This window comes from Sus scrofa, chromosome 14 (genome assembly GCF_054392235.1).
Source record: "Sus scrofa isolate SSC_HxYL_T2T_F1_AM1 chromosome 14, Sscrofa_HxYL_maternal_Yorkshire_Landrace_v2.0, whole genome shotgun sequence".
In the NCBI taxonomy this organism is placed as follows: Eukaryota; Metazoa; Chordata; class Mammalia; order Artiodactyla; family Suidae; genus Sus; species Sus scrofa.
The window spans coordinates 130,573,436-130,585,810 of record NC_139396.1 but is presented as its reverse complement, the minus strand read 5'-3'; the positions used below and the strand labels follow the sequence as shown (position 1 = coordinate 130,585,810).

General features: G+C 38.0%; 1 protein-coding gene across 1 annotated transcript in view; it reads left to right on the top strand.

Annotated features, from left to right (window-relative positions):
- Positions 1-12,375, top strand: part of TM9SF3 (transmembrane 9 superfamily member 3) — a 67,994-nt gene that overhangs the window by 42,791 nt on the left and 12,828 nt on the right. The window contains exons 10-11 of the mRNA XM_005671366.3: positions 5,817-5,956; positions 9,020-9,088. Of these exons, the coding sequence (XP_005671423.1) occupies positions 5,817-5,956; positions 9,020-9,088 (209 nt within the window). The remainder of the gene's footprint in view (positions 1-5,816; positions 5,957-9,019; positions 9,089-12,375) is intronic.

Sequence of the window (12,375 nt, the reverse complement as noted above, 5' to 3'; positions counted from 1 at the left end):
TTGGATGCACATTAGAATCACTTGGGAATTTTAAAAATTGCAATGCTCAGAGCTTCATCCTGTGCCTATTTATCTGTCTTGTTTTAAGAAAGGAAAGGGAAAAAACAAACAAACAAAAAAAAACTGAAACAAATCACCACTATCAGCAACAAAGAAAATGTGACTTTTTTAAGCGAAATCCTATGAGTCCTAGTTTTTTGCTTGGTAAAATGAGGATACTGCATACCACGGTCTCTATCTTTTTGGGTTCTTCTGAAAACCAGATGAGATAGAGGTATGAAAGTGCTTTATAAACTTCAGAATGGTATGCAAAGGTACCTGTCCTTATTGTAATTCATCATTTTAGACTGGCACATCATTTCAGTCAGTTGAGATCGTTTTAGATGCTGTCTTAATCATTCCACATTACCAGTCTCTGCTCTGGTTTCATGCACTTATTCAATTTAATCATCAGATCACTATGTCTTTATATAAGTCATTCATGGTTTTAGCTCTTAAATATAGGTCTATGATCCATTTTTAGTTAATTTTATATGTCATGTGACTTAAGGGTCGAGGAGTTTTGTTTTGTTTTGCTTGTGGCTGCTTATTCTAGCACTGTCTGTTGAAAATACTACCCATTCTCCACTAAATTGCCTTATAACTTTTATTAATAATCAGTTGACTATATATATATATATGGACTTTTTCTGTGGCATCGATTGATTTGTGTGGTTATTTTATGCCAGTATCACACTGTTTTGATTACTGTAGCTTTATAATAAGTCTGGAAATCAGTTATTTGTTAAAGTTGTTTTGGATTTTTTAGGTGTTTTTGCATTTCCATGTGAAATTTAGAATTGGCTTGTCAGTTTCTACAAAAAAAAAAAAAATCCCTGGGATTTTGATTAGAATTGCATTAAATCTATGGATCAATTTGGGAAGAATTCACATCTTAACAATATTGAGTCTTTTAGTAATAAGCACAGTATATCTCTTGCCTTATGTAGGTATCTTTACCTTTGTAATGTTTTATAGATTTTAGTGTTTAGGTTTTGTATAGTTTTTATTGGAATTACCCCTAAGTATTTCATAAAGTTCATGCTATTTATAAATGGTATTCTTAGATTAATAAGTTTGATTTTTTTGGTCGCTAGTGTATGGAAGAACTATTTTTGCATGTTGGCTTTGCATCCTGCAACTTTTACTCACTTATTGTAATTTCTTATTTTGAAGATTCCTGAAGATTTTTTACGTAGATTATCATATTGTCTGAGAATAAAGATGGTTTTACTTCTACCTTTCTGATCTATATGCTTTTATTTCTTTTTCTTGCCTTATTGCACTGGCTAGAACCTCCATACAGTGTTGAATAGAAGAGGTGAGAGCAGACTTCTTGTCTTGTTTCCAGTCTTAGGGGGAAAGTATTCAGTCTTGTGCCATCAAGAAATGTTACCTATAGTTTTTTGTAGATGCCCTTCATCATGTTAATGACATTTCCCTCTGTTCCAGTTTGTTGAATTGTTTTTTTGTTTGTTTTTTGTGAAGGGAAGTTGAATCTTGCAATAACTTTTTCTGCATCTTTCGAGATCTATGATTTTTCTTTTTTTAGTCTGATAATATCATGAATTGCACTGATTGATTTTTGAGTCTTAAACCAGTCTTACATTTCTTTGATAAACCTCAATTTCCTATGATGTATTATTTTATATGTTGCTAGATTCCATTTGCTGAAATTTGTTGTTGTGTGTCTATATTTATAAGAAATATTGGTTTGTAATTTTCTTATGTCTTTTTTCTGGTTTTGATACCAGGATAATGCTAGCTTTATAGCATAAGTTTTTAACTTCAAATTTAGTGTTGCTTCTGTTATCAGTGTTGCTTCTGTTACAGTATTGAAATTGCCCAAGAAACAGAATGAGGAGTTATTTATTAGCATGTTGAAAATATTTGTAAAATAAATAGGCTTCTTTTAAGCGTTTGTGTTTGAGTTGGCAGTGTCCTGATTTTTGGATTGATTATTGTCAAAATGCTTAAATTGAAACTAAATAATTTTTATATAGACATAAAGGCACAATCTATGAGGTAGAAAAGGAATGATAAAAATTGTCTACTCTGAGCAAGTGTCAAGAAAATGCCTAAACATAATGGCTGACAAGATGATATATTTTCTGAGATTCACCTTACCTGTAAGCAATTATACTATCACCTTCAGTAAAATGTATATCCTTTAGCATTCCAAAAATAGCTCATCCTAAGCTACCTTTTCCCTTTTGATTCTGCTTTACCACAAATTTCCTTAAAAGGCTAGCCTGGAAACAAAGATAGCATAATAGTCGCATTCTTGGTTGTGACTGAGATTGAGACTAGTTGACCAATCGGTACATCTTTAGGGTATTAAGCAGTGAGCACTTGTGTCTAATTTGTTCTTTTGGTACCTAGGGGAGACCCTCAACCTGGAGTGAGATATTCCTTCTCCTGTCTATGTTTTCACTCTATATTGGTTCATGAACTACAGCTAGGAGACTCCTGGGGGAGGGCCCTTGATTATTTTGAGTTCTGGGGTTTTCTTCAGTGTATTAGACTAATGGGTTTTTAACACTTAGTTGCTAAATTTCATTTTGAATGAAAGCTTAATGCAGAAGCCCAAGAAAGAAAACAGATATAAGCATGACTGTTAGTATAAATAAATTTTGCAAATTCAGTATTTCAGCATTCTAAATTTAATGAGACCAATAAGGTTGAGGTGAATGCAGATCTAATATCAAGGGGTATGGATAACATTCTTCAGAAACCAGTTTATTTGGTAGAAGATCAGTATTGAGAAAAATCCTAACCTCACGGATGATTTAGTTCCATGTGACTTTTTGTTTTGTTTTGTTTTGTTTTGTTTTGTTTTGAACAGCTTACCTTGCAGTCTCAGAGTATTCTTCAAGTAAACTCATCCAGAACTTGGACATAAAAGGAGTAGGAAATTGGTTTCACAGTTCCGTCACTAACAGTTGCTAACAAACAGCACACATTTTTTATCATGTATTAAAAAAAAAGAAAAGGGGAAAAAAATTAAACACATGCTAAACAGTTGATAAGGTCTTGATGAGACTGCTTATAACTTCCTTTATTATTTTTTATGCTCTGAATGAGCACATAAGACAAGGTATTCCCTCCCTTCACCTGCCACTTAATTGTTTGGGACACGCATGTGCTGTAGTGCATTTGCGTGTAAAGCTTTTAGTGAGCAAGCATGTGCAGGCTAAGACTGGGTCGGTGTGGGTGTGGGGCGGAGGACAAAAAACAGTGTGGCATTACCAGCCTTCCTAATCAGTGATGCATTTACAAGAGTCCAAATGTATATACAGAGATAGTAGGAGAAACTTTATTCTGAGGTTTGTATGAAAGTGAGTTAACCTGATTATGGTATCTCCAGTTATTAATATTTGGCATTGAACTAACTTGAGTCTGTATATTTGTAAAAGGATAATTCATATCAAAAACTTGTGAAATTCCTGAAACTCTTCAGCAAATATGAGGGGTCTTTGGAACAGTTTGAAAACCACCTTGCTAGACCGTGTTATTCCACTTCTCTTCAATTCTTATTTGAAATCAGAGTTTCGGTAAATTAAGGAGAAAATACATATGTCTCTATTATAGTATGTTGATATTTATGAGTTTTATATGCTTAGTGATAGCAAAATAATAATTAAGAAAGCAATCAGTAATAACAAAAATTGAGAGAATTCAACCCCCCCCAGATATGAGGCATGTATAAATCACAGTATATTCTAGTATTTAAAATATCTTTTTTTCCCTACAGTTTTTTTTTTTTTTTTTTTTTTTTCCTTTTTACGGCCGTACCTGCAGCATGGGGGTCAAATCAGAGCTGCAGCTGCTGGCCTACACCACAGCCATAGCAACACAAGATCCTTAACCCATTTGAGTGAGGCCAGGGATCCACCCTCATCCTCATGGATACTAGTCTAGTTCTTAACCTGCTGAGCCACACGGGAACTCCTAAAATACCTTTAAAACATTTTTTTATGTTTCACATATTCTTGTTAAATATTTCTCACATAAAATGAGCAAAAAGTCATATTACTAACAGGTCTGAAGTGAGACAGCAATGACTTGTGTTCCTAAGTCCGAGCTTTAAAATGGAATTCCCGAACTCTCTTAACTCTAATACATTTGTATAAGTTTTATCTGAAAGGAAGATGATAATACTCTTTGGCTTGTTTAAACACACACAAGCACACATAAAGATATAACGAAGATGAAGAGTTTTCACTAATGTTGCTTCAAAATAGATTCTTTCTTTTTCATGTAATTACTGTGGATTTTCTACCCAACACCTCTTCATTTCTCTGTTTCTTCACAATTTTCATTCCGCTTTTCTCTCACTTTTACTTTTGATTTAGTAGAACCCCAAAATGTATAATTGAAACAGATCATAGAGGTGATTCAATCCTATTCTAGTTTTAGAAGTTCAGAGTGAAATAATCCTAGCCAGATGCTGGCTGGAAAAGAGCTTGAGTGTGTCATTTTGAATATGCAGATTTCCATAAAGAAAAAAAAAATCACAAAAATAAATACTTTCTTATAACCACTTTGTTTCTAGAATCTCTGTATGGTCTTCCCTGTGACTTTAGACTTTGAATTTTTTTTTTTTGCTTTTTTAGGGCTGCACTCACAGCATATGGACGTTGCCAGGCTGGGGTCCAATCAGAGCTACAGCTGCCAGCCTACACCACAGCACAGCAACACCAGATCCGAGCTGCATCTGCGACCTATACCATAGCTCACAGCAGTGTTGGATTCTTAACCCACTGAGCAAGGCCAGGGATCGAACCCACAACCTCATGGTTCCTAGTCGGAGTAGTTTCTGCTATGCCACCATGGGAACTCCTAGACTTTGAATTATTAATTGATGGGAAAGTACCCATATTATTTTAGTAATAACGCATGTATACATATATGGTGATATTCTATTTTTAAGATCCTAGGGCAGGAGTTCCCGTCGTGGCGCAGTGGTTAACAAATCCGACTAGGAACCATGACGTTGCGGGTTCGGTCCCTGCCCTTGCTCAGTGGGTTAACGATCCGGCGTTGCCGTGAGCTGTGGTGTAGGTTGCAGACACAGCTCGGATCCCGCGTTGCTGTGGCTCTGGCGTAGGCCGGTGGCTACAGCTCCGATTCAACCCCTAGCCTGGGAACCTCCATATGCTGCAGGAGCGGCCCAAGAAATAGCAACAACAACAACAAAAAGACAAAAAACAAACAAACAAACAAAAAAATATCCTAGGGCAGTGTAGACTAGAAATGAGCAGACAGATCTGAGACAGGCAAATCTGAATTAAAATCTTAGTTTGGCAACCTACTAACCGTGTGATCATAGAAGTTTACTTAACCTAAGTCTCATTTTCTTCATCTGTAAAGTAGAGAAATAACATATGTAAAGGTCCTTGTGCCTATTAGGAGCTCAGTGAAGGGTAGTCAAGTAAAGGAGGTAGTTATAATGATAAAAGATAAAGGATGTGTTAAAAGCATGACAGCTGAAAGTGAAAGGAGAGGAAAAAGAATTATACCAAGGACGGTGTGAAAAACTAGGAAAAATTGGGAGCTACAACAAATAAGAAACAGTTCAACTGGTATTTAGTTCAATTCTAATATTTTAAAGCCCATTCGTTTCCTATTTCCATTAGTATATATTCTGCACAATTTTAACCCATATTGAACTTAAACATTTTCTTCTGTGGTCCAACTGTGTTTAAATTTTTAAGTGTCCTTTTTAAATGGTATTGTTCTTTGAGTAATTACAAACATTTTAATTTAAATTACAGGTGGCCGTTTGTTGCATCTGTTTTTTTGTTATCCTTCCTCTAAATCTTGTTGGTACAATACTCGGCCGAAATCTGTCAGGTCAACCCAACTTTCCTTGTCGTGTCAATGCTGTGCCTCGTCCCATCCCGGAGAAAAAATGGTAAAGAGAATGCTAAATTTTATGTGATTGCTTCTCACAGTATGTAAGTTCTTCAGGCTACTATGTGTACCTAACTTCTAGAATCAGCATGTATTTGTTGTAAAGAGTGACTCTCTTAAGTTTCAACTTAAGAATTTGTCTTTTTTACTTTTTCCTTCAACTTATTTTGTTAGGAGTAGTAAAAGTGATGTTCTCATTTCACCTTTTGAATATTGTGCCATTTTACAAAGAATTCAGTGCTCTGGTAAATATACTAGTGCAGAGAGGTAGGTGGGAGCTGAGACTGCAGCCGTTGTGTTTCTGCAGCCTACAAGCCAGGTTTGACCTGCTGCTTGTTTTTATAAAGTTTTGTTGGAACATAGCCATGCCTGTTCACGTATCTTCTGTGACTGTTATACTACGGCATCAGAGTTGAGTAGTTAGGACAGAGACCGTATAACCTACAAAACTGAAGTATTTACTGTCTGAACCTTTACAGAAAAAGGTTGCCAACCCCTGGCTCATAATTTCACTCTCCTTTCCAGATAGTCTGTTATTTGAAACAGTAATGACACACACTTATAGCCATGTATTTCATACCAATTGAGAGATGAATTAGAATTGAGACCAATTATAATTTACTGACTGTGTTCTTTAGCTTCACATCTGGGATAGTATAGAATCTCTCAAATACATTTTGTCACACTTCATGCACAGAAGATCTCCCACAATGCGGGATTAATCCGGACAAAGGATGGCAGGTATTTCTGTTTAACAACCAAAGCAATTCATCTGTTGCAATGGTGTAAACATGGTTTGCATTTCATTTGACCAATCAACTTTGAAACAGTGATCCTTGATGGATTTTTAACTTGAGGTGATTCGTATTTTTTCAAATTTTGGACATAAAATCAGATGTCACTGATGTGTTTCTGATTTATTCTAATTTGACCAAAATGTGAAATTGTATATATGGTTTGCCTTTTAAAATTAGTAAATTGACTATTTTAGTGCTGATTTATGCTATTCTGCATTCTGTATTTTCCTAATTCTTAGTAGCAGACAAAAATAGAGCAGTCTTACTGTACATTTATTATATTCCCCATTTCATAAAAAGAGCTGTATGATAGACTACATATTCATAATAAGGGATATATATCGAAAAGCCTCTGTTCCTGGATATTTTGCCATATTGTAAATATAACTTATCTTCAGATACTTATGCTGGCTTTTGTAGACATGGAGGTATGTAGATATTTGCAGAAATGGAGGCTGAATAAAATAGCCCCATGGTTTAAAGGAGAGTGATCTGTTTCTGCTCTTAGGAGTTGTCCATGTTCTTTTTTTCTTAGATTGATGCTTATGAGAACTTCTATAGTCTGTTTTTTAAATCAACTATCTTTTTCAAGTCAAGACTAGGCTGTTAAGGCCCAGTGATATCCTGACGTTCTTTCAGCCATTATTGGAGAGGATAAGGTTAAAGAAAAAGCATAGTCAGAAATCACAAAAGGGAACCCTCTGAGTCGCTAGGGCTGGTGAAGGGAGAGGAAGAAGCAACATGTGACCTTGCTGACATTTAGGTACAGGAAGGCTCGTGTGTCTCTCCATTTTCTTTATATAGTTACTTGGAAACCAAAATCTGCATACTAGATCTGGCTCTCATTGATTGTCTCTCTTTTGGGCAGATCCTTTTTAACCTCTGTGGATCTTTTCTTTTTTAGCTCTCAAACTCTTTCTTCTCAGTTTTTTTTTTTTTTTTTTTTTTTTTGTCTTTTGTCTCTTGTTGTTGTTGCTATTTCTTGGGCCGCTCCCGCGGCATATGGAGGTTCCCAGGCTAGGGGTTGAATCGGAGCTGTAGCCACCGGCCTACGCCAGAGCCACAGCAACGCGGGATCCAAGCCGCGTCTACAACCTACACCACAGCTCACGGCAACGCCGGATCGTTAACCCACTGAGCAAGGGGCAGGGACCGAACCCGCAACATCATGGTTCCTAGTCGGATTCGTTAACCACTGCGCCACGACGGGAACTCCTCTTCTCAGTTTTATAGTTTGTTAATTCCAGAAACAGCAGTTTGCTATCTTTCATGTGCCATATACTGTGCTGGGCACAAGGAATACCTAGATGAAAAGCTTCTGCCTGCCAGGGTCTATAAATCTGGTGAGGTAGGATATGTATGTCATTAGACAGTACAGTATAGTGTGGTAAGTGCTGCCACACAGTTACGTCCTGCAAGTGGCAGAACTCCCTTCTTCGGGGGAGACACAGGGAAGGCTTTACTGGGAGAACCCTTGAGCCACTGCTTTCGGGAGAGAACTGTGAGGTGAGGAAAGGCATTACCAGTCGCAGTCAGTAAATGTTTGTTGAGTGAATGAATGAGGTTTGAATTTTATTTTTTATTCATTTTTTTCACTCCATTATTACTCAGAACTTGTACTACCTTAATTGTATAATTCATAGGTAAAAGGAATGACTGAACCAAGGGAAGCATGAGCAAAGAGATGGCAAGGCCACACATTATTTCGGAGAGGGAAGTCTCAATAGTTTTACTTTCTTATTCTATGGCTTTCTGTAAGTAAAGGATGATAAGATTTTTAGAAGTTGTTGAGTAGTGTAGAACAGGAGCAGACACTCAGAATCTTTCTTGAGTTCGATCAGTAGCAAGAATTTGTGTTCCCCAAATTCTTATCTCAGCCTTTAAGGCCAAAAAGAATTTTGAGTATAACTGGTATTCTATGGCTTTCTGTAAGTAAAGGATGATAAGATTTTTAGAAGTTGTTGAGTAGTGTAGAACAGGAGCAGACACTCAGAATCTTTCTTGAGTTCGATCAGTAGCAAGAATTTGTGTTCCCCAAATTCTTATCTCAGCCTTTAAGGCCAAAAAGAATTTTGAGTATAACTGGTGGCTAATTTGGAGTCCTTAATGTTGTGCCTCTTTGAATTTTTGTTTTTCTTCTCACTGGTTTGTTTCTGTCCTTTACATTATTTTTAAGTACAAAAGCATCTGATTTCTGTTATCAAGATTTATGTAATACAATGTGAAAATCATACTAAAAGTTTACTGTTAATTTTAATGTTTTCCAGGTTCATGGAGCCTGCAGTCATTGTTTGCCTGGGAGGAATTTTGCCTTTTGGCTCAATCTTTATTGAAATGTAAGTTTTAACAGTGTATTTGAGAGATTTAATAAAGTGTAGGAGTTAGGAGAGGTATAGAATCCCAGATGAAAGGCATCTAGGAGTGAGTCAATTAAGTCTGTGCTTCTGGAAGGGAGTCTATATAGTCAATCTAATGGTAGTTTTCAGTTTTGTTCTCAGATATTCAGGTGACGTTCATACTGCTTTTGGATTATGTTTTAGACTTGTCTCACCAAATAGGAGTGCTTAGAAATCAAAGCATGCATGCTAGAGAATGCCAGATCAGCCTTTAATCACCTGCATGATGCAAGCTATTACTGATTTTTATTTTTAATATAATTTCTAAGGGTCCAGGGAACTCAGTAAACCATTACCTACCAGTCAGTCTAGACTCTGACATCTTTGGATGCACAGTCATTCCTAGTCTTCTTCCATAGAGGCAGGAGTGCTGGGGGTGTGTATGAGTTTGGCGATGGGAGGTATGCCACCTTGTTCCCAGCTACCATGCTTCATATCAGCATCATTGGTCCCCACCTTTCTTTTCTCAGCCTCTGTTCCAGTGTTCTTTGAAGGGAATGCTCTGACATTTTAGGCAAGACAGTTCTTTGTATGGGACTTTCTCCTTTTTCTTTTTCTTTTTTTTAGGACTGTACCTGTGGCCTATGGAAGTTCCCAGGCTAGGGGTCAAATTGGAGCTGCAACTGCTGGCCTGCGCCACAGCCACAGCAACAAGGGATCTGAGCCGCATCTGCAGCCTATATTGCAGCTCATGGCAACACCAGATACTTCAACCCATTGAGCGAGGCCAGAGATCGAACCCGCATCCTCATGGATACTAATCACTTTCATTACCACTGAGCTGAACGGAACTTTTTCAAGAACTGCAATCATATACCTCTGGCTCCTGCTCATGAAATGCCAGTCATTGTGATTACTCAAAATTCCTTTACACATTTCCAGATGCCTCACTGCTGATTCTCTCCTGTACAGTGGATGCCTCTGTAACAGATGTGATTGAATCTGATAATAGGTTAATTGAAAAAGTTGGCTCTTGTAAGGGAATTATTTTTAAAAGACATATACCTAACATTTTATTTTAACTTAAAACAACTAAAGACACATCATTCAAAGATTTTTTTAAAATATAGAGCCAAGATCTTTTCTTCTTACCTAGTTGACATTTACATCATTTTTCTCTTGACATTTATAACCTTTTCTATTTTCTAACCTTTCTAAGTGGAGCAAGAATATAAAGTCCTGTCTAAAGTATTCTAAGTACAGAATCCTTTTAGATTTGTATATTTGTCCCCCAGCCTTTTATAGTTGTCTCACTTACACCTAATTTTATAACTTTTTTTAGTGGCTCACCTTATTGAATTTTTCCAAAGCAGTCAACATAGTTTTCATAGATATCATACATTTGGAGTTCCTGTCTTGGCTCAGTGGAAACGAACTGACTGGCATCCACGAGGACACAGGTTCGATCCCTGGCCTTGCTCAGTGGCTTAAGGACCTGGTGTTGCCATGAGCTGTGGTATAGGTCACAGACACAGCTTGGATCCCCTGTTGCTGTGGCTTTGGTTGTGGCATAGGCCAGCAGCTGCAGCTCTGATTCAACCCCTAGCCTGGGAACCTCCATATGCCTCTGGTGCAGCCCTAAAAAGACAAAGGAAAAAAAAAAAAAAGAAATCATACATTCTTTTAGTTCTCATGTCTCTTGGTTTATGTAACAATTAAATTGTCTGATTCCACTAACGGGACAGCTAACATACATCTAGGCCTCTCCTGGTGGTCACCTGCCAGCTGTGGATATTAGTGGGCACCTAAGAGGGACTGGAGAACATGTCACTCTAGTTCATGGTTTAGTAAAGCCAGTTCAGGAAATTCTTTTGTACTGACGTGTGTCTTCACTCTGACTTGACGTGCAGCTATTTTTTCCTTCATACCCCATCCATACTACCTTCTGGATCACATCTCTTCCTGCTTTCTTGAGTGCTCTGTTCCATTAGATAGCCTCTCCATTGTATCTTTAGCTTCTCTGTTTTGATCACTCTCACACCCATTCTTCTCTTGGTAACCACAGTGATCTTTCTAAGGTATCAGTCTAAGCATGTTACTTATTTGCCAAAGACTTCTCATTTTCATTGACATAATAAGGTCCAGACACAGTCAGTAAAGACCATAACATAGAATCTGGCTCTCTTCTCTTCTCTAACCTCATCACTTATCTCTCACTCTTCATTTGAAGTTCTAGCCATACTGAATTACTTCGAGTTTTTCTGAATACAGTAAACTCCCTTATTTGTGAGACTTTGCCTCTTCTGTTCTTTTTTCTTTTTGTCTTTTTTTGCCTTTTCTAGGGCCGCTCCCATGGCATATGGAGGTTCCCAGGCTAGGAGTCTAACTGGAGCTGTAGCCGCCGGCGTATGCCAGAGCCACAGCAACGCAGGATCTGAGCCGAGTCTGTGACCTCCACCACAGCTCACGGCAACGCCGGATCCTTAACCCGCTGAGCAAGGCCAGGGATCCAACCCGCAACTTCATGGTTCCTAGTTGGATTTGTTAACCACTGAGCCACAACGGGAACTTCTGCCTCTGCTGTTCTGCTGCCTGGAGCATTCTTCTAGTTCCCTACTCACCATGCCTTACCTGCTTCTTCTCACTGCCCCTCCCTGCCCCCAGGGCCCCACCCAGCCAAACCAGTAAGATGCCCCTCTTAGGCACACTGGCGAAGCACCTGTCACATTGTGGCATGAATTGCCCCTTTACTGCTGTTTCCCACTGAACTAATCTCCTTGAGAGCAGAGACTTTGTCTTCAGTTCTGTTCACACAGTGCTTCTCCAGTATATGCAGGGCCTCTCTGTAAATACCTGTTGAAAAAGGGGTGATGAATAAGGTAACTAACAAGCAGAAGGGAAAAAGAAAAAGAGGTTAAAAAACCCTATTCCGGAGTTCCCAGTGTGGTGCCTTGGGTTAATGATCTGTCTTGTTTCTGGAGGCGCTGGTTCAATCCCCGTCCTGCTGCCGTAGATTAAGGGTCTAGTCTTGCTGCAACTGTGGCGTAGGTTGCAGCTCCTGCTTGGATTCGATCCCTGGCTCAGGAACTTCCATATGCTACAGGTGTGGCCAAAAAGAAAAAAAAAAAAAAAAAAAAAAACCCTTTTGTGTTTTAATGATGGCTTGAGTAATGGAACTAGAGTAAAGGGTCTTTTTTTGGGGGAGAGGGTAAAATCTTAATGCCTTTTCTCTCTTGGTCCTATGAAAGTGGCATGAAGCTTCCTTAGGTTTTCTTTTCCTGATTATT